Raw genomic sequence first — 20,953 nt, forward strand, 5'->3', positions numbered from 1 at the left:
CTGGACGCTGGAAGTCCCAGATCGAGGTGCTGGCTGACTGGGTTCTCCTGGTTTGTAGAGGGCACCTTCTCACTGTGTGCTCACATGGGGAAGAGCCATCTCTCGCTCTGTCCCTCTTCTCAGAAGGACACCTTCCTATTGGCTTAGGGCCCCACGCTAATGAATGACTTCATTTAACCTCAATTACCTCCTGAAGATGTGTTTTGAGATACAGTCACACTGAGGGTTAGGCCTCCAACGTACGAGTTTGGTGGAGTTGGGGGAGACATAATTCGGTTCATAGCACTTTCCTTACAATGGCTGACAGGAAATTTCTAGTTTCATAACTTTCTTGACAGAATTTATAAAATGTGAGCAGACAACAAGCTCTTACCCTTGTCCATAAACTCAATTCTGCTAGATGAGCTTCCCCACTCCCTCCCCCAAGATGGGTTTTTGTCATTAGATTGCTGGAGGAACAAATCACCTGCCCAAATCTGGACTATTTCTGCCCCACCAGCAGACCTCAAAGAACAGCAAAAATATCCTCTGCTCACATGCAAAACACATACACTACCCTAGCTATAAATTATCGAAAGGAAAACAGCCTCCCGATTTCAGCACAGAAATCTTCTTTCCAAAGGACCATGCCAGCCTCATGCCGACATGTGTTTGAGAGGCTCACATGAGGCGGCCACCACAAGCCCAAACCAGCGACGCCCGTGCTGATCCTCAGCCCCTTCCGGAGAACCTGCGAGAGGGTGAGAAGCCACAATGCCGTCTGAGCCCCGTGCGTCACCTACCGAGAGGAGGAGACCCGAACAGCAGCAGAGGACCCGGCAGCCTCTGCCTCACATTAGGATCAGGAGCTCTGCCTGACATTCTGTTAACTAGCTATGTCTCCAGGACCGAAGTTCTGGTGCCAAGACAATCAGCACGTTGCCAGAAGCCAATGGGCCTTGTGCTTACCACCCGTTCTAGTTTACCGACCCATGAAGATTCAGTAACTGCCAAAGACAGGCTTTCAATTTGGTCTCTTCCCAGAAGGCACTCAGGCCACATCTTTCCAATATGACCCTGACACCACACTTAACTGACAACTTCCACCCCCAGGGTCACAGCAGCAGAAGGTTGCTGGAAAATGACTACAATATCTGCCCCAAACTGAGGTACCACACCCTAACACGTGGGACCCCCAAAGTAAGATGACAAGAAGGAACCGGGCATCACACAGGCTCAGAGCTACAAGTCATAAACAGTGAAGGCTGAGAGGGGTTGAGGCCCTACCCCGGGTCACCGGCTAGAGGGGATCTGGAGCAGTGATTTAAACCACATCTCACTGGAAGCATGAAGAGGCTGGGGAGGAGGACATAGAGAGACACGTGGGAAAGGACAATGTGCCCCGCCAAAAAGACACCCCACAACTAAGCCCTTATGAAAAAACTGGTGCAGGGCTAGTGAGGTGCAGTCAGATGGGACACCAATCATTAGTGTCACAGTCTGAATGTTTGTGTCCCACAGTGCGATGGTATTAGCGGGGGGTGGGGGTGGCTGTGGGAGGTGGCCCTCATGAGGTTAGTGCCCTTAGAGAAAGGACCTCACAGGGCTCTCCCGCCCCTTCCGCCAGGTGAGGAGGTGATGCAAGACCGCCACTGTGAACCAGGAAGCAGCCCACACTAGGCCCTGAATCTGCCGGCGCCCAGATTTGACTCCCAGCCTCCAGAACTGGGAAAGGCTGGCTGTTCAGAAGCCCAGTCTGGGGTTATTTCGTTACAGCAGCTCACACAGACTAAGACAGCCAGGAAGGTGGCCCAGAGTGACTCAGAAGTTCTTGGCACACATTGAATCACCATGCATATGAGAAGTGAAGTTCTTCACGACACTGTGGGGCAATAAAAAAAGATTAAGGAAGTAACACTCTACTGTTCCATAAGGCATGTGATGAAAAACCATCCGGGATGCCATCAGAAATGAGCTTTTTGAAAAAACTGATTTACATGGAAAAACAATCTGTACTTCATTGTCAGACCCTGTTACAGGCTAAATTGTATCCCCCAAAATTCATAAGTTGAAACCCTAATCTCTAATACTTCACAGTATGACTATATTTGGAGACAGGGACTTTAGAAAGATAACTACGGCAAAATGTAGTTCTAGGGAACGGCCAATATGACTGATGTCTTTGTAAGACATCAAGACACAGACACGCACACTGGAGAGACCACATGAGATCCGAGTGAGAAGTTGGCTGCCTAGAAGCCAAAGAGAGAGGCCTCAAAAGAAACCACCTCGGCCGGCACCTTGATCTTGGACTTCTAGCCTCCAGAACTATGGGAAAGTTAATTTCCGTTAAGTCACCCAGCCTGTGGGATTTTGCTATGACAGCCTTAGCTGATTAACATAAGACCTCAGACCAAAGGGGCTTTATCTGAACTAACACGGTCTAAGAGAGAAAAGTAGTTGACTAGGACTAGGGTAAAAATTGAGATCCAGGGGCGCTTGGGTGGCTCAGTCGGTTCAGCTCAGGTCATGATCTCACAGTCCGTGAGTTCGAGCCATGTGTCAGGGTCTGTGCTGACAGCTCAGAGCCTGGAGCCTGCTTTGGATTCTGTGTCTCCCTCCCTCTCTGCCTCTCCCCTGCTCATGCTCTGTCTCTCTCTGTCTCAAAAATAAATAAAAACATTTAAAGAAAATTAAAAAAAAAATCGAGATCCAGCTCAGACTCCTCGAGTTTCCAGGCAAAAGAGGTCCTGGGGCTAATCAGTTCAGTGTAGACCAGAAAGGTTCACCAGGTCTCCCATCTCCAGCCCACGTTCTTCCCCAAATAGTGCTAATTCTGAGATGCCACAGGGGGGCTGTGCTTTACCAAGGAGGTGTCATCATTAAGCGTTAAGACTTGAGAAGCTGAAACATATCACAATACCCAGCACCTCCTATTTCTCGTTATTCGTGTCACCTGCTTTCTGGCCATTTTGTGAAACAAAGTGGTACCGAAAAAAAGCCACAAAAAAGGTGCTTCATTTAGGACCATTATGAAGTTTTTAAAAAAGATGTTTCGGTGATAAGATTTTCAAATGCCCAGAGTTTATTCATTTCTACTATCCTTCATTTCAATAATCAAAGTCGTAATCCAGGCTTGGCAAGTGGTTGGGTTCATAAGAGCTCAACATGCCGCCTGTTAATTAAAATTTATCTAAAAATAATCAGTGAAAGATGATGGCTTGGCATCTCAGATAAACAATTAAGCAAAATCTACCCTATTCATGTTGATACACCTGAAAGCAATCAAAGATAAACTTTTTCTACTACATAAAAATCTCAAAATCATACTGTAAGTTTGGCAAACAAACAAACAAAAACCCTGATATACTTAGAACGCGAAGATAGTCTGACAAACCAAGACCTTTTGGGGCTCAGTTTCCTCATTTGCCAAGCCTGGAGCTAGATGAGCCTTCTGTTCTGTCTCCAGTTTACGTTTTATAACCAGCAATCACCTACCTTAACTAAAAAGTATCTGGATCTAACCTTACTATTAACCTGTAATATTGCTTCCATTTGCATTATGAAGATTTTTTTACTAATTCATCACCCATCTACTCACTGAATCTCTGTGTACACCCATGAGCTCAGGAAGCCTGACCACCACCACGGCCTTAAATCCCTTATTCACATCAACTCCTACTAAGGTTCCCTGAATACAGTTGTGAGTCTCCCAGAAGTTAGGTAGCTGCCAACACTGATCGGGGCTTGCTCCATCCAGCACTTCCTGAACCTCCAGTAACTCTGATCTGACCACAAAAGCTGCCCACTGCCACCCCAGCAGGCTCCTGCGCTCGCGCTCACTGCCCACGCATCAGCCAGAAGGATTCTTCCAGCAGGCGAGGCAGAAGTCACCTGGCTTCTCCTCCCTTGCAGAACAAAACCCCGTCATCTGCCCTGGCTATCTCTCCTCCCTCATCTCCTCTCACCTCTCTACTCCAGTCACACCCACCCCCTACTGTACCTTGGACACAGTCCCACACCCCAGATGGTCTCCCCACCAGCTCGCTCACTGCATCCAGACCTCTACTCCAATCTCAAATGTCACATTATCAGAGCACCCCACCCTCCTTCCTCACTACCCTACTTCCCTTCCCTGGTTTATTTTTCCTTAGCATTCAGCACCGGATATCACATATTTATTCATTGTCTGCCTTCTGCCAACAAAGCCTTATGAACTTTGTGTTCAATGCCATATCCCCAGCACCTAGGTGTTCGGTCTATCTTGGTTCTACCACTGTATTACTTTGCTAAGGCTGCTGTAACGTAGCACTACACATTGGATGGCTTAAACAACAGAAGAGGATTGTCTCTGAGTTCTGGAGGCCAGAAGTCCTAGCTCAAGGTGTCAGCTGGCTGGTTCCTTTGGGGGCTGTGAGGGAGAATACCTCCAGACTGCTCCTCTTGCTTCTGGAAATTTGCTGGCAATCTCCAGTGTTCCTTGCCTTATAATTGCATCAGCCAGACCTCTGCCTTCATTTTCATATGGGGTCTTCCCTCTGTGCATGTCTGTGTCTGAGTCCAAATTGCCCCCTTTTAGAAGGACTCTAGTCCGAGTGGATCAGGGCCCACCCTAATCTAGTGACTTCACTTTAACTCGATTAGCTCCGTAAAGACCAGATCTCCAAATAAGGTCACACTCTGAGATACTGGGCGTTAAGACGAGAACCTATCTTTTTTGGAGGACGCAATTCAACCCATAACCACCACTTAGCAGCTGTACGACATGGGGCAAGTTAGTTAGCCTTCATCAATAAAATGGGTCTTAATAATTCATTGCACCTACTTCATCTGGATAATGAAGATAGTGCCCCTGACAGCAAAGAGGTTATCACTGCCCCCTTATGTGAGCCATACAGATAATGACTTGAAAAAAAGCTCAAGAGCATGGGCTTTGCAGCCAGGCAGCCAGGGTTTGAGCTCTCTGCACTTGCAGGCTCGAATACTGCAGAAGTTTCTTAATTTGAGATCAAGCATATCTCCAGATACACAGTATTATAAAATGATGCACGCCAAGTCCTTAGCACACAGTATGCTCTCTAGGAATGTCCACTGTCACAGGCAGGGCTGAGGCAAAGATGGACAGTGTCACCTCATCCCACTGATGTCTTGCAAGTTTTTCACTCATCACTTAATCATACATGCAGCAGAGCACAGGAAGCTTGATCACAGAAAACATAGTAGAGCCGTTACATGGAATTGGGTACCAACTGTAACAAAAAGTTGTCTTTTGAAACTTTTATTCACTATCACTCATATCCAACTGCCTACTGACATCACGTGGGGACATCCACCAGAAACATCAAACTAACCCATCCCTTGGTCTCCCTGCTCACCCCATGAAGCGGGCCCCGCCCCCAGGGTCCCCGTTGCATCTTGTGGCTTCTCAAGCCAACAGCCTGGGAGAAAACCTGTGAATCCTACTTGACTCCTCTTCTTCTCTTGTATCCCAAATCCAATCCATGAGCAAATCCTGTTACACCTTCAAAATATATCAGAATCCAAACCTTTCTCCACTGGTGCACCTATGTTACAGCAACAGCTCCTAAATGGTCTCCCTGTTTCTGCCTTCCTGACTCCTACCCATTTTCTAGCCCCCACAGAGCAACTGGAGCCAGCTCCAGTGGGCTAAGCCGGGCTACGCTACTCACTCAACTCCCCTCCGGGGCTCCCCCACGCAGTCCCTGACTCAGTGGCCACTGTCAGACTCCAGTTTTAAAGGACCTACAAGACTGGATGCCCTCCTCATCCCTTACCTCTATAGCCTTGTGTACTACCCTTTCCCCATCCCTCACCTGCTTTGTGACCTCACTGGCCTCAGACACACGAGAGCCTCTACACTTAGCCAAAGGGCACTTTCTCGACGAAGCCTTCCTTAAAGACCCCATTTAATATCACAACGTGTCCTCAACACTCACCGTCCCCTCCCTTCTTTACTGTTCCCATTCGCTCATCACTATCTACCCGCCCGTATATTTTGTTTATTATCCAGCTTTCCCCTGATCCCGGTGTGGGCAGAGTCTTGTTTTTATTCTCTGCTCTGCCCTGACACCTAGGACAGTACTAGCACGTTGCAGGGACTCCCATAGCTACCGAATGAATAGCCAATGCTTTTAAAGCTCCTCCAAAAAGGGTTCATCTGTACTCGATAACCTGCATTTTAAAAGGTGGGTTAAGGGGCGCCTGGCTGGCTCAGTGGGACAGTGAATGACTCTTGATCCCAAGGTCGTGAGTTTGAGCCCCAGGTTGGGTATTGAGATCATGTAAATAAATAAACTTAAAAAATAAATAAATAAAAGGTGGGTTAAAACGATTAAACATTTTAGGAAGTTTGCCAGGCATATTGAAACGAGGCTTGTTTAACGGACTACCATGTGGCTTGAGAGCTGCACTTACAAGTTTATTATCTTACCTAGCTCAAAATGCATATGTTCCTGCATAAACAGAAAGACATCCTGTATTCATGGACTGAAAGACTTAATACTGTTCACATGGCAACACTCCCCAAAGTGATCTACTGAGTCGATATAATTTCTGTCGCAATCCCACCAGGCTTGTTGGCAGAAACTGACAAGCTGATCCTAAAAGGCATATGGAATTTCAAGGAATCCAGAACGGCCAGAACAACGGTGAAAAGAACAACAAAGAGCAACAAAATCATTTCCCCATTTCAAAGCTTACTACAAAGCCTCAGTAATCGAAATGTGCGGTGTTGGCCTAAGGATAGACAGGTCAATGGAAAAGAAATGGAAGTCTAGGCATAAACCCAACTTATGGCCAACTGATTTTCAACAAGGGTTCCAAGGCCCTCGGAAAGAACAGTGTCTTCAACGGATGGTGCGGGAACAACTGGATTTCCTCATGCAAAAGAATATGCTCAGAGCCTTACCTCACACCATGCACAAAAATTAACTCAAGATGGGTCAAAGACCTAAACATAAGATCTAAAACTAAAACTCTCAGAAGAAAATACAGGGGCAAATCTTCACGATTTGGGATTCAGCAAGTTTCTCAGATATGACATCAGAAGCACGAGCAACAGAAGAAAAAGTTGATAGCTTGGACTACATAAAACTAAAAAGTTTTTGCATAAAGGATGCCATCAAAAAGGTGAAAAGACAACATAAGAATGGGAAAAAAAACATCTGCAAACCATATATCCAATAAGGGCCTAGTATCCAGAATATGTAAAGAACTCTTACACATCAACAACAAAAAGACAACCCACTTTAAAAAATGGGCAAAGATTTTGAACAGAAATTTCTCCAAAGAAGACATACAAGGGCGACCAGGCGGCTCAGTCAGTTGAGCGTCCAACTCTTGGTTTCAGCTCAGGTCACGATCTCACGGTTCGTTGTTTGAGCCCCACACTGAACTCGGCACTGATGGTGTGGAGCCTGCTGGGGATTCTCTCCCTATGTCTCTTTCTCAAATAAATAAATTAATTAATAAACAAACAAATATACATATATATTTTATATGTATACAGATGGCCAATAAGCACGTGAAAAAATACCCAAATTATTGGTCATTAGGAAAATGCAAATCAGAACCACAATGAGACACCACTACGATAGCTATCATCAAAATTTTTTAAAAAATCTAAAAGTAAATGTTGGTGAAGATACGAAGAAACCGGAATGTTCAACCATTGCCAGTGGCCATGTAAACTGGTGCCACCTCAGAAAACAGTCCGGTGGTTCCTTAAGAAGTTACACATAGAATTACCACGTGACTCAGTAATTCCACTTCTAGGTCTCTATACCCCACAGGAATGAAGACAGATGTTGAAACAAAAATTTGTCCATGAATGTTCACAGCAGCACTATCCATAAGAGCCAAAAGGCAAAAACATAAGTGTCCATCAGTAGATGAACAGATACACAAAATGTGGTCTATCCATACAATGGAGTATTATTCAGCCACAAAAGTCAATGAAGCAATGACACATGCTACAACATGAATGAACCCTGAAAACAGGCTGAGTTAAAGAAACCAGACACTGAAGGACAGTGTATGTGTGCATTTTTCATGAAATGTCCATAGACACAGAAAGTAGATTAGTGGTTGCCGGGGCCTGTGTGGGGAGGCTGGGGGGGATGGGGAAGGTTTCCTCTCGGGGTGGTAAAAACCTTCTGGAATTAGATAGTGGTGATGGTTGCACAACACTGTGAATGTAGTAAAAGCCATGTAACTGTAAGCTCTAAAACGGTTAAATGACAAATTCTAGGTTATGTGAATTTTACTGCAACAAAAAATAATGGACACACCCTGTCCCAAAATAAGTATGCTATTTTTAGATTCCAGGAGAGTCAAGCACTAAACTATGGAAACATCTAGAAGAACTTGAATATGCCTAATCCCATTCCAGCGCTTCTCCCTTTCCCCTAAAAGGGAGACCCACCTTCACGAATGACAGTGACTACTGTGTTTAGCTTGCACATTCCAGAGTCAGAGCTCTACAGCCAAAGAACTCTCCAGCTCTTATCTGCTGTTTTATTACACCTAGTTATCCCAGCAAGCACCAGCCGTGGTATTCACAAGTGATAAATATACCTTGAAAGAGATCACGTCGTTTCCCGGCCACTACCTGTCATGACTGCCTACCTCCACTGTGCCTGACAGGCATCTGTGAAGGCCGACAGCTGCTCTCTGGTAGTCGGTGCCGGACTGCTAGCTGGACTGTAATCATGGTCAGGCTACTGGAATTTTTCACTCCCTCCCCAGACCCCTCCCGCATTCCCTGCAGAGGTCAATTCTTTCCCTTCGTTAGAGGACCCTGGTGAGTGTGACCTGGTGAGTGGAGATCTGCAGAGTAGGTATGGGTATCTCTCAAGTCCCATATGGCACTAGGGTTCCAAACTCAGGTATCCTGGCCAAGGGCCTCGGCCAGGCAGCAACGGAGCCCGGGACTGGCACCTTCAAGCCCGAATATCTTCTACCTACAGTAGAAGCACTGGGCATTACTAGGTCATCCTGCTGGGCAGGATGGGAACATGCAGTGGTCCCATCTATAGGACACAAGGTCAAACCTGCATGTGACCAGTTTTGCTCTTCCTAGACTTGGCCCTTTTCTCCTAGTCCAAACACACTCACAATCCCTGGGCAGATTTCAATATTGATGGTAACTCATGGAAGACCAAAATTTGACAATCTGCAGTAAAAATGGCCATAAAAGTAGACCGAAAAAGAAAAAGCCATAAAAATCCTAAGTAGTACCTGAAAAATAATTCATCTTTGAATAACTGATTGGACAATTTTATAGTTTATCTTGTTTAGATGTAAATATAGTTGAGAAAGAGACTGTTCAGCTATTCCATTGACTACATCCACGGTATAATTCTATGATCAGGAAAAAAAAAAAAAAAAAAAAGGTGGTAAGTATACTGACCAGGATAACAGCAGGTAACTGGGTGACAGAATTATGGGTAGTTTTTTTTTTTTTAAATATGAAATTTATTGTCAAATTGGTTTCCATACAACACCCAGTGCTCATCCTAAAAGGTGCCTTCCTCAATACCCATCACCCACCCTCCCCTCCCTCCCACCCCCCATCAACCCTCAGTTTGTTCTCAGTTTTTAAGAGTCTCTTATGCTTTGGCTCCCTCCCTCTCTAACATGGGTAGTTTTTCTTATCAGTATTTCCTAATTGTTATAATCAACATGTGTAACAACAACAAAAAAAGATAATTCCCTGCCTGGCCTAGTCAGTAGAACAGGCAACTCTTGATCTCTGGGTCTTGAGTTCAAGCCCCACATTGAGTGTAGAGCTTACTTAAATAAATAAAAGTTAAAAAAAATAAGATCTTTTTTTAAAAAAGGTAATTTCTTGAAATAATAAAAAGACAGTGGTGTCCCCCCTCCATGCAATCCACTCTCCACCCCACCTACCTTGTTGAGCTTGCCCAGTGAAGATATGAGATCCGCCCATTCACTTGAGGACTCAAAATTTCTTAAAGCCTTTTCAATCACTGAAGAGTAATTTCTGTATCTGTAATCATTTAAGAGTTCCTGCTCTTCTGGATCCATCTTACATTCTCACAGTGGAGAAAGGATCTAAAAGTGAATTAAGAAATAAATGAGGGAGCTACCCAAGGACACAAAGCGTTCCCAGCCCAGAGCTACAGAGGACACGCGTCCACAAACACTACTGTGCACAAAAGTACTCAGCAATCCAATTCAAATATTTAGCAAGGCTTCTGGGCCAGGCACTGTGGTAGATAAAAGATAAACAGTTCCGGCCCTCTTGGATTCTGGAGACAAATGGACGGAGCAGAAAAGAAGCAAAAATGCTAGGATTCCTGAGTTGACAAAATTAATTCTAGGAGTGAAACTTACAAAGTGGCAAACCAATCTTGTTGCCCACTGGTAATTCTGAATGCAGGCGGCCCTTCCCACTGAAGGGCATTTATAAAGGCTAAGGAAAAGCAGGTCAATGCTATTACCCAGAACAACCTCTTTAGTGATCTAGTCCTTTTCGACTAGACTATGTTAGAGGATTGGAAATATTCTAGAGGAAGATCTGATGGAAAAAACAAGAAAAGTTTAAACAATAAGGATGTAAGAATGCAGTATGTGACCCCAGTGTTGCCAGAAATCTACCATGTGCCTGTTCGGTCACTGAGCTCCAATTACCCGCCCATCTCCCCAGCCAGGCACTGCCCTGACAGCTTCATGCCTCAGTGTGAAGAGTCTGGACGCAGGGTGGTGACACCAGGGCCCAAGCAATCACCATTTTACTCTCCTTGCCTTTGTATATTCTTTGATGGATTCTTTTATTTTTCCCTGTGGCCAGATGCATTCATTATGTATGAACCACTGCAGCTGGTATAAAGCCTGAGACCTTTATGGTCTAATCCCAGCTCCAATGGCAACCATTTCCTCTTCTTTTTATCCTCAGTGCGACAAAAGGAAACAAAAAATAACACAGAATACTGCACTGATTTGACTTTGTGGGAATATCTGTCATTTAAACATTATAATGTATGCGTGCTTAGGTCAAGTTTTGTTTTTTTTTTTCCTTCATTAAAAAAAATCTGTAGGTCAACCTATCAGTTTATTCAAATAAATAACAACTCTGACATTATTCCAGGGGTGCCTGTGTTTGGCATCCAACTTCGGCACAGGTCACGATCTCCCAGTTTGTGAGTTCAAGCCCCGCACTGGGCTCACTGCTGTCAGCGCAGAGCCCGCTTCAGATCTTCTCCCCCCCTGCCCTCTCTCTCTCTCTCTAAAATAAATAAACCTTCAAAAAGAAAAAAAAGCTATTCCACAAGATATGGAAACGTTGAAAGTCACCAAGTTCCTTACTTCGACATTTTTCTCAAAAAGGCTGCCTTAAGGCTCTGATTTGCCCTCCTTCTTTAGCCTTCATCTGATTAAGATCTATGTAAAGTATGGCAGGCATCTACCCTAAAATTCCTTGTCCCCTTTTCCATACTAAGGGAACGCTAAGTTTGCTCGGGGCAGTGCTAACAGTTCCCGGCCTCCCTTGCAGCTAGGTGGCCATTAATAGTTCTAGGCAATGAACGGTCAGTAGAAGCTGGTGGTGGGGCCATCAGGAAGGCGGTTTGAAAGGAGGTAGACTCTTCTGGCATGGGCCTCCTGCCCTTCACTCTTGCCCTTCTTTCTGCCTGGATCAAAGGTTTAATGTTGGAGGTGAAGCCACGTGTGGCAACCGAGAAGAAACCACCATCCACAGTGTGCAACTTTTGTGGGTAAGTGGAAAGACACAGCAGCTGAGGCCAGAGATGGCTTTAAGAAGGCATCACGTCAAGCCTGGACACTCTGCCTCTGGACTTGATGTTTTCTGCACAGAAGAGATAATGTAAGCCACCGTTTAATCACATTTTGTGATACAACCAAACACGATCAAGCCTGATTGATATACGAGGCTGACAGTCACTAGCACGTAGTCTGAAAAGAGAATAAAATGTAGAGCACTGTGATGTAATTAAATATACTGAAAATGCCATAGTGAGTTTGCTAACAAAGTCGCATGTAGTCAGTCGAAATGGCAAAACCACAGATGAAAGAAACTGAACTGTAGGGGAGCCTGGGTGGCTCAGTCAGTTAAGAATCTTACTCTTGGTTTCAGCTCAGGCCATGATCTCACAGCTTATGGGTTCGATTACTACGTCGGGCTCTATGCTGACAATGTGGAGCCTGCTTGGGATTCTCCCTCTATGCCTCCCACCTGCCCACCCCCAGCGTCTCTCTTGCTCTCAAATAAATAACCAGGAAGGAAGGAAGGAAGGAAGGAAGGAAGGAAGGAAGGAAGGAAGGAAGGGAAAGAAAGAGAGAAAGAAAGAAAGAAAGAAAGAAAGAAAGAAAGAAAGAAAGAAAGAAAGAAAGAAAGAAAGAGAGAGAGAAACTGAACTGTAGATACGAAATGTTCTTGAGGCCTGGATCTTTCATTTACTGGCCTTGGCAAAGTTCTAAGAATCCCATGGTATCTGCTAGTTCACTTTCTGGTCATTCTGAGCCCACTCTGAGCTCCCAAGGCCACCACAACTTTCAAGTTTGTCACGTCAGTGGGCCTTTACCGCTCAGGAGGACTGTGTAGCAGACCACTCCCTCCTTTTCAAAACAGCCTCCTTTCAGCCCACACACTCCTCTGGCCCCACCAGCTTTGAGTGGGTTTCCTTCTCTGTGGTTCCTTCTCCTCTGCAGACTGATCCTCCTCTACCTGCTGCCAATGTTGGCATGTCCTGGTACCAGGCCTTGGGTCCTCTCTCTTTTTATCCCTGGTCATCTGGCAAATACCATCTTCAAGCTAATGACCCATGCATTCATAATGTCTGCCCAAACTTTCCCCTCTGAGGTCCAAATTCATGCAATTGTCTGCTTGACTCTTCCACTCGGATGAGGCATAGTGTCTCAGCCTTAGTGCATCCCAAACATCCATCAACAAAATACGGTCCAGCCATACAATGAACAGAGTACTGATGTACATACACCACAGTACGGGTGAACCTGAGAAATACATAACGTGGTGGAAGAAGCCGCACAAAAGGTCGCATACTGGATGATTCTGTTCATACCGCATGCCCAGAATAGGTGAAGCCACAGAGATGACGAGCAGATTAGTGGCCTCCTAGGGAAGGGAGTAACAACAGGGAGTTGTTGGGCACGGGATCTTCCTGGGGTAAAGCAAAAGTGCAAAAACTGGATTGTGGCAATGGTTGCACAACTCTGTGAATGACTAAAAATCACCGAACTGTGCCCTTAAATGAAGGTTATGATCTGGAAATTACACTTCAATAAAGCTGTCTTTAAGAAAACCCTATACTTGGGGCGCCTGGGTGGCGCAGTCGGTTGAGCGTCCGACTTCAGCCAGGTCACGATCTCACGGTCCGTGAGTTCGAGCCCCGCGTCGGGCTCTGGGCTGATGGCTCAGAGCCTGGAGCCTGTTTCCGATTCTGTGTCTCCCTCTCTCTCTGCCCCTCCCCCGTTCATGCTCTGTCTCTCTCTGTCCCAAAAATAAAAAAACGTTGAAAAAAAAAATTAAAAAAAAAAAAGAAAACCCTATACTGTTGGGGCACCTGTAGCTCAGCTGGTCGAGCGTCCGACTCTTGATTTCCGCTCAGGTCACGATCTCATGGTTTGTGAGTTCAAACCCCGTGTCTGGCTCTGTGCTGACAGTGTGGAGCTTGCTTGGGATTCTCTCTCTCCCCTCCCCTGCTAATGTGTGTGTGTGTGTGTGCGCGTGCACGTGTGTGTATATGTGCACACGCACGCACACGCTCTCTCAAAATAACCTTAAAAAAAACTATACTTAAAAAAATGTTTTTAGTCTTTATTTTTGACAGAGAGAGACAGAAAGACACAGAGAGAGAGACAGAGTGCAAGTGGGGGAGGAACAGAGAGAGAGACACACACACACACACACACACACACACACACACACACACACAGAATCCAAAGCAGGCTCCAGGCTCTGAGCTGTCAGCACAGAGCCCGACATGGGGCTCTAACTCACTAGCTGTGAGCTCATGACCTTAGCCCAAGTCGGACGCTTAACTGACTGAGCCACTCAGGCGCCCGCCCCCCCCCCAAAGAAACTATACTTTTGATGCGACCTGTTCAACATGCTCCTTCTCCAGTCTTCCTTTCCTCAGAAAGTGGCCCCACCATTCTCAAGACCTCTGACATCATCCTGGATTCTTCCTTCTCTTCACTTGCCACACTCAACCCAAGTCCTGACTCTTCTTCCAAAACACCTGTGGCCTCAATTGCTCTCCATCCCCATGGCACCACTGTGCAAGAAGCCACCTTTCCCCTACAAGCTTGCAGGTGTTTCCTGACGCTTCTCCTTCACTCTCCCCCCTCTCCAATGCATTTTCACATAGCACCTCAAGAATCCTCTTAAAACATACTTTACAGTACATCTCCACCATGTTTATTATTATTTTTAATGTTTATTTTTGAGAGAGACAGACAGTAAGTGGGGGAGGAGCAGAGAGAGAGACAGGGAGACAGACACAGAATCGGAAGCAGGCTCCAGGCTCTGAGCTGTCAGCGCAGAGCCCTATGCGGGGCCCAAACCCACAAACCGTGAGATCATGACCTGAGCTAAAGTCGGACGCTTAACCGACTGAGACACCAGGTGCCCCTACATCCCCACCATGTTTAAACTCTTCCCATTAAGCTTATCATAATCCAAACCTCCTCACCCCTCACCCCATGGCCTACAAGGCTCCATCTATCTCTCTTTGAGGCACTCTGCTTGTTCTAGAGCTAACTCAGCCTATCACAGAGCCTTTGCACATTCTGTGGCTCTCTGCAAAAATATACTGGACTACGTATATCAACGCACACAGTAAAATTGCCCACTGATCCTTGGGAAGGCTTGTCCCTTTTTCTGAAACGTAGCCATCACACTCCTTAAAAATATTAAAGGATGGTAATGAGAAATGGTACTTTATTTTCCCGAGTAAGGAGTTAGTACACCCAAAGGAACCATAATTGGGTTTTTTCCCCAGGAAATTTACAGGTTTGAAATCCAGCATCTCTGAACCACTGCAAAACTGCATACATAGTCTGTTCACTATATTAAGTGTCTAAGTACAGGGAAAGGAAACATGGAAAAAAACAGGGTTCCCCTTTCATAGTTCAGAACATAACTGAAAGAGGAAATACCTAAACACATAATTTCAATTTCAGGTGGCACACGCAGGGACAGAGGGTGTGCCGACATAACACTGGCACAAGGAAAGGACAGAGGAAGCCCAACTACCAGCAGAGGAGTCCTCAAAGTCCACAGGTTTGGGCGGCTAGTTAGTAGGAAGAGAGCCTCGGTCAGCGATCAGGCTCGTGTTTAGGAGGTGGCGCCATTGCTCCTGGCAAAGAAGGGGTTGGCCAGGTAAGAGCAGGTAACTGGAGCAGTTCAATGTCATGGCTGGCTACGTGAAGAAAGTACTATCTGGTGTAACTAAAAGCACAGATGGGAGGTTGGGAAAGAGGCATTCAAGCAAACTCCTGTATTTCAAAATATGGGCATTCAATACTATGCTACTACACAAGCCTTCTGGGCTCAGTAAATCCATCATTATGCATGCATTTATCTTATGCAACACACAGAAGCCTAGGAGATGGGTATTATCTTGATGCTGCTCAAGATGAGGATATTGGGAATCAGAAAAACTGCCCAGGGCCCTCAGCAACCAACTGGCAGAGTTAGGGATCCAGTTCAGGTCAGCATAATGCTACAGAGCTTTTACTACATTATGCTGCAAGTAAAATGAACAGTTCAGCCCTCAAATAGTTCTTTTGACAATGCTCTTGCAATGGATCCTGAGTACCTTTCCTGTGAGAGGCTCAGCTCAGCAAAACTGATGGAGTCCCACAGACTACTAACAGTTAAATACACAAAGGAATAACCATATAAACAAGTACATCTGACCAGAAGTAGCCGCCTTAAAATCGAAAATGTCAGCAAGAAATCTCTCACCTTTTCCATTCCTAATTTCTTAGAAAAACAAGTTCAGGTGAAAAATCAACTGCCCAGATCAGAAGGAAGTTAACTGTAAAGACATGTACATGAAAGAACATGGGAATAAGATGAAACCAGAGTGAAAAATGACAGCCACCCTCTCGCAAGAACATTAGATAATGACCCTTAGTCTACAGCACGGAAACACCCTCCTGCCAATGGTTTAATCAACTCTGGGGCACATTATTTTGAATTCGGTCTTTCAAAGTGGTAATTAAATTGCAGCGGAAAAAATTTAAGACCCTAACGGGAGCGGGCTTTGGGGACGGGGCGGGGAAGGCCTCCATCGCCTTACCAAAAAATCCTACAAAGGTTTCTCCAAATATTGAGCAACTGTCCCAGGTTAGGGAAACACCTGCGGCTAACAGTCTCCTTAAGCAGCCCTAGGAGTTGCTAAAGGTCCAACCACGCCGGCCGCAGGCGGCAATCCTGCAAGACTCCGGGGCCAGGATGGGGGGAGAGCGCTCGCACTGCGGCTCGGATCCCTTGTCTTGGGGCAGTCTAGGAGACTCTGGGGTCCTCCCTCATCAGGAAAGCCCTCAGTTTACAAAGATTTCAGTCCCTAGCCCTCCGCCCGGACCAGGACGGCACAAGCAAACAAAGGCGCGGCTCGCGTCGTCCGCCGGCCGAGGTGAGGGGAAGGCGGGCGGTGACCCACCTGACCTCCACCTGCCCGACGAGAGGCCGGACCGGCCCTGTGTGGACTTGGCCGCACTTCCTTCGCCGCAGAGGGCCGGGGAGACTGGGGGACCCCGCCCTGCCCTCGGGGTGTCCCCGGGGGTCCCGGGCCGGAGCCCACGCCCACGCGCGGCCTCGCCGGGGCCGGCCCCGCACTGCAGCAGCGCCCGCCGCGGGCCCCGGCCGCGCTCGGGGGGCTCCCCTCGCCCCGGGACCGCCCCCACAGCGCCGCTCGAACCCTGCGCGTCCGGGGGGAGGACGCCCGCGCCGCCTCGCCGCCCCAGGGCCCGCGGGAGGAGACGCCCGGGGCGCCCGGGCTTCGCCCGGCGGACGAGGGCGCGGGGCCGGCTTACCGGCGGCGGCGGCAGCGTCCCTTGTCTGTGGGCGCGCCCACGTGCGGCGCGGAAGAGCCGGCCGGGCTGTGGCAGGTAGAGCGAGCGGCCCGCTGCGGCTCAGTCGGGAGCCGGGATCGCGGAGGAAGCACCGCGCCCGAGCCAGAGCGGCCGCGGCCCCAGGCGGTGGGGCGGGACCGTGAGGAAGGCCCTCGGCATGGAGGCGTGGTCATGGCGGGCGGAGGCGGAGCCGGGGCGGGCCCTCGGCGCGCGGGGGCGGAGCCGGGGCGGGTCCAAGGGCGAGCCCTCGGTGCGGGGTCAGAGGCAGTAGGCGGGCCTTTGATCCGGGGGGCGGGATCAGGAGGCGGTACCTTAGCGTGCGGGGGCGGGTCCTGGGCGACGACTAGCGAGCCCGGGGCTCCAGCCTCCGGTCTTCCACAGCTTCTAGGCGGTGGGCGTCGCTCTAAGTAGCAGAGACTAACTGCCGCCCTCGCAGCGGGTCTGCTCTGGGGAAGGCCTGCTCGGGTGGGCGGGGTGGCTTCGGCTTTCACCTGGGGCTCCCCCGCCACCCCAGAACCTCGGTCAGTGAATCAGCGTACCCCAGGAGGGGCTTTGTAGTTACAGACAAGGAGAACCGCGGGGGCCCAAAAGACTGGGGCCGATGGCACCTGGCTCACCCCATCCTTTCCGTCGGGGCCACACCCAAACCTTTTGCGAGGACATGAAATGAATCTTTCCATACATGTTGGGGCCTCTGGAGGCTCGGGGACCCTGGTTAAAGCGCCCCCACCCCCGGAGGCCGCACTTTTCTGGCCCTCGGCATCAGAGGTGAGGAAGTTAATTTTTGTAGTGAGTTCCTTTACGTGGGCTCTGGCTCAGAAAGGAGACCTCAGCCTAAAGAGCATTAATATTTCCGGATAAAGTCTAACTCCTTACTGTCATCCTTACGAGCCTTCGGACCTGGACAGTTCAGACCCACCCAGCCTGGCCCGACGCCTGCAGGGCCAGATGCACCTTAAGGATCAGAGTCAGGCAGAGTTCACCTGAGCATCCTAACTACACCAGCTGGGGCTCCCAGCCAATCAAACCAGTGGCACCTGTTGAGTGAGGTAGTAATTTCTGCACAGGCCGCCAATCATTTAACCCTTGACAGTCCCTTAAGGAATTTTCAGATCTAGTCTGGGGCTCCTAAAAGCTAAGCGGTCATGAAAGACTTAGGAGGTCCATGCACACTTCAAAATTGTGCAGAACATTTTGTGTATATGTTTCTGCAAAAGGGTATATAGTTTGTGTCAGATTCCCAAAGGGATCTGCCACCTCTCCCAAATCACCAAGAATATATTTATAGCTTGTGATGCTGAACCCACCCCTGGCCCACCCAGGCTTCTGATTCTGATTCCATCTACATTTGCCATACACCAAGGGCCCCAGATGTCAATTCTCTAATGGTCAGTTTTACGAATAGTCTTAAAGTAGAAGCCGAGGGAAACTAAAGGGTAGGGCATTGAGTAGGAAAAAAAGACTTTTGTGAAAATTGATTTCCTGATGAAGATATGAGAAACTCCATTTTTACAAAAACAGATGCCAAAGGGTGAGGTGGGTTTTTTTTTTTGTCTTAGTTTCCTCAAATCCTAGCCACACTCCATACTGCATTTAACTCATAATGAAAAAACGACTTCTACTTCCCATTGAAAGAGAGAACCAGTCTATTCATGTCAAAACCACCATGCGTAACTTTGTCCTATACATTAAATAATATGCTTGCCTTTTTGTGTCACCTATCTCCAAAGAAATCCAGGTGTGTGGGAAGTTAAATTAGCTTTGACAGTTTGAAGTATCATAAACCCTTAAAAGAACAACTTCATTGATAATCAGGATTGATAGTCAATGTACAAGTATAAAGATTTGAAAGTTTATCCCCCCACAAATTCTGTTTTCGTGGGTCAAGTCGTCACTCTTCAAAGTCTACTTAGGTGTATTCATCTGTTTAAGGCATATAAATAGAGCAGGTTCCTCACATAATAACGTTCTAATCAGAGCATTTCAGAGTTCATTTGAATCAGAACCTTAATCCTTACCCCTTCTGATAATAAAGAAGGGGTTATAAATCAGAGGTGACTACATTCTCTGGCTCGGGCTGGCCTACCTAGTAGAGAGATTGGGGAGGTAAACACGTTCGGAGTTTCCATATGCAAATACTGGTAATCCTCTAACCCTGTCTTTGCTACAAACTGGATTCTACTCCATCCCATCTAAAGTCCTGCTTAGTTCTGTATTTGATATTGTGCCTGCTTTGTGGTTGACTTGCAGTAACAAGTAAACCTTTGTCAGGATCGTCATTATCACCCATTTCATCTCCACACTACATCACCGTTCAGCATCTCGGTCTGTCACAATCCTTGTTGCAGCTCAGTAGGTGAGGGAGAAGCCCAAAGGCCAGGCCTACAGCTGATTCTGTATGCGGGCTTAACACACGTGTCAACTTAGGAAAGTATGTCACAGAGACGTTGATTCAGAGAGGGTCACTGGCTCAATTTGGTACCTAAGAAACACACATAATGGGATAATCCACTTAAAATATGCCACTTTTAAACCATATTTCATTTGCCTACCTTATGGAAAAGTTCATACAAAGGCTACGTTAGGGATCTAATAATCATATGGCTTACAAATCACTTAGATTTGATATATCATCCCCCTTAATTTTTTCACCGAGGGAGTTGCCCTGGTCTCCAGACTCCTCGTAGTGAAGTTGGATGTGCCAAGCACTTGGCACCAAGAAAAGCCAAGGAAATGGCCTTAGTCCTGGATATGATCCTGGCTCTTGGCTCTTAGCTGTGTGATCTTGGGCAAGTTAGTCAACTTCTCCAAGCCTGTTTTCCTTATTTGAATGATAATGACTCATTTAAATGATATTAATACCTATCTCAAAGAACTGCCATAAGAAATACATAAAACAATGTAGGGTAAATATTGAGCATGACGTATGGCCTCGTATGCCATGGTTCTCAACTCATGAATTTTTTTCTTTTTTCCCTTCTGATTCTAAGCCTAATTTTTTTTTTCACTACAGCCCACAATGAAATATTTCATGCACATGTATTAGGTTCCTTTTCATTTCAAGCAATAACATAATTCAAACTAGCTTAAGGAAAGTGACATTTCTTGGGCACCTGGGTGGCTCAGTCAGTTGAGCATCTGACTCTTGATTTTGACTCAGGTCATGATCCCAGGGTCGTGGGATCGAGCCCCGCTTCAGGCTCTGTGCGGAAGATGGAGCCTGCTTAATGTTCTCTCTGCTTCTCTCCCCCACTCATGCTCTCAATCTCTAAAATAAAATGAAAGGAATAGCCTGAGGCCAGCTAAGGGATGCCACTCTGGGGAGGTGGGACAGTCTCTCTTGGGGCCATTTTGTAAGTGCGTCCCTCGAGAATTGGTTGCTTCCTTTTCAGGCTATGCTTGGTTCCCTCTGCTTCCTCAACCATATGGTGTGAGGCATGGCCACTCACAGTAACAGCTCGGAGCTTTTCCTGATGCAGTCCAGCTGCTCCTCCTCTTTAGAAGACAGGCTTACAGCTGGAACAGTCAACAGAGGCTAGCAGGGCAAAGTCACTTTGTGGCTGTTGCAGCTGCAAACATGGGAGGAAGCAGCGGGGGAGGGTGCTGGGCAGACCATCCAATAATGGTCCCCTATGACCTTTCCATAAAAAAATGAGACACGCCGTTCTGGTCAGCAGTTTACCACCAAGGGTCTTTTAAGCAGGCTACACACTGATCCCAAAATGTCAAGGTGATTGGCTAGAGAGAAAAAAGGGAGAAGAAATAAAAGGAAATGGCCTGTTTACTTGTGCATTTCCTGTCTGTGACCCCATTAGGCAGAACGTAAAAGTGCTCCATGGTCCCAGACCTCTTGCCTGCCATTGGCAGCGTT

At 47.1% G+C, this 20,953-nt stretch overlaps 1 protein-coding gene across 3 annotated transcripts in view; it reads right to left on the bottom strand.

The window, feature by feature from the left end:
• DOP1B (DOP1 leucine zipper like protein B) overlaps positions 1-17,253 on the bottom strand; it is a 104,267-nt gene extending 87,014 nt beyond the window's left edge. Inside the window, exons 1-2 of one of the 3 annotated variants that reach the window (XR_006718219.1) lie at positions 17,044-17,234; positions 9,910-10,074 (exon numbers count right to left, since the gene is read on the bottom strand). Coding sequence is in view for 2 of the 3 variants with exons in the window: in XM_045501429.1 (XP_045357385.1) it covers positions 9,910-10,047 (138 nt within the window). In the remaining variant the exon portion in view is untranslated. Of the gene's footprint in view, positions 1-9,909; positions 10,075-17,043 lie in introns of all 3 variants that reach the window. The other 2 variants (XM_045501429.1, XM_045501430.1) reach the window with 2 other exon arrangements.
• Positions 17,254-20,953: the final 3,700 nt, after the last annotated feature.

Source organism: Leopardus geoffroyi, chromosome C2, assembly GCF_018350155.1.
Source record: "Leopardus geoffroyi isolate Oge1 chromosome C2, O.geoffroyi_Oge1_pat1.0, whole genome shotgun sequence".
Classification (NCBI taxonomy): Eukaryota; Metazoa; Chordata; class Mammalia; order Carnivora; family Felidae; genus Leopardus; species Leopardus geoffroyi.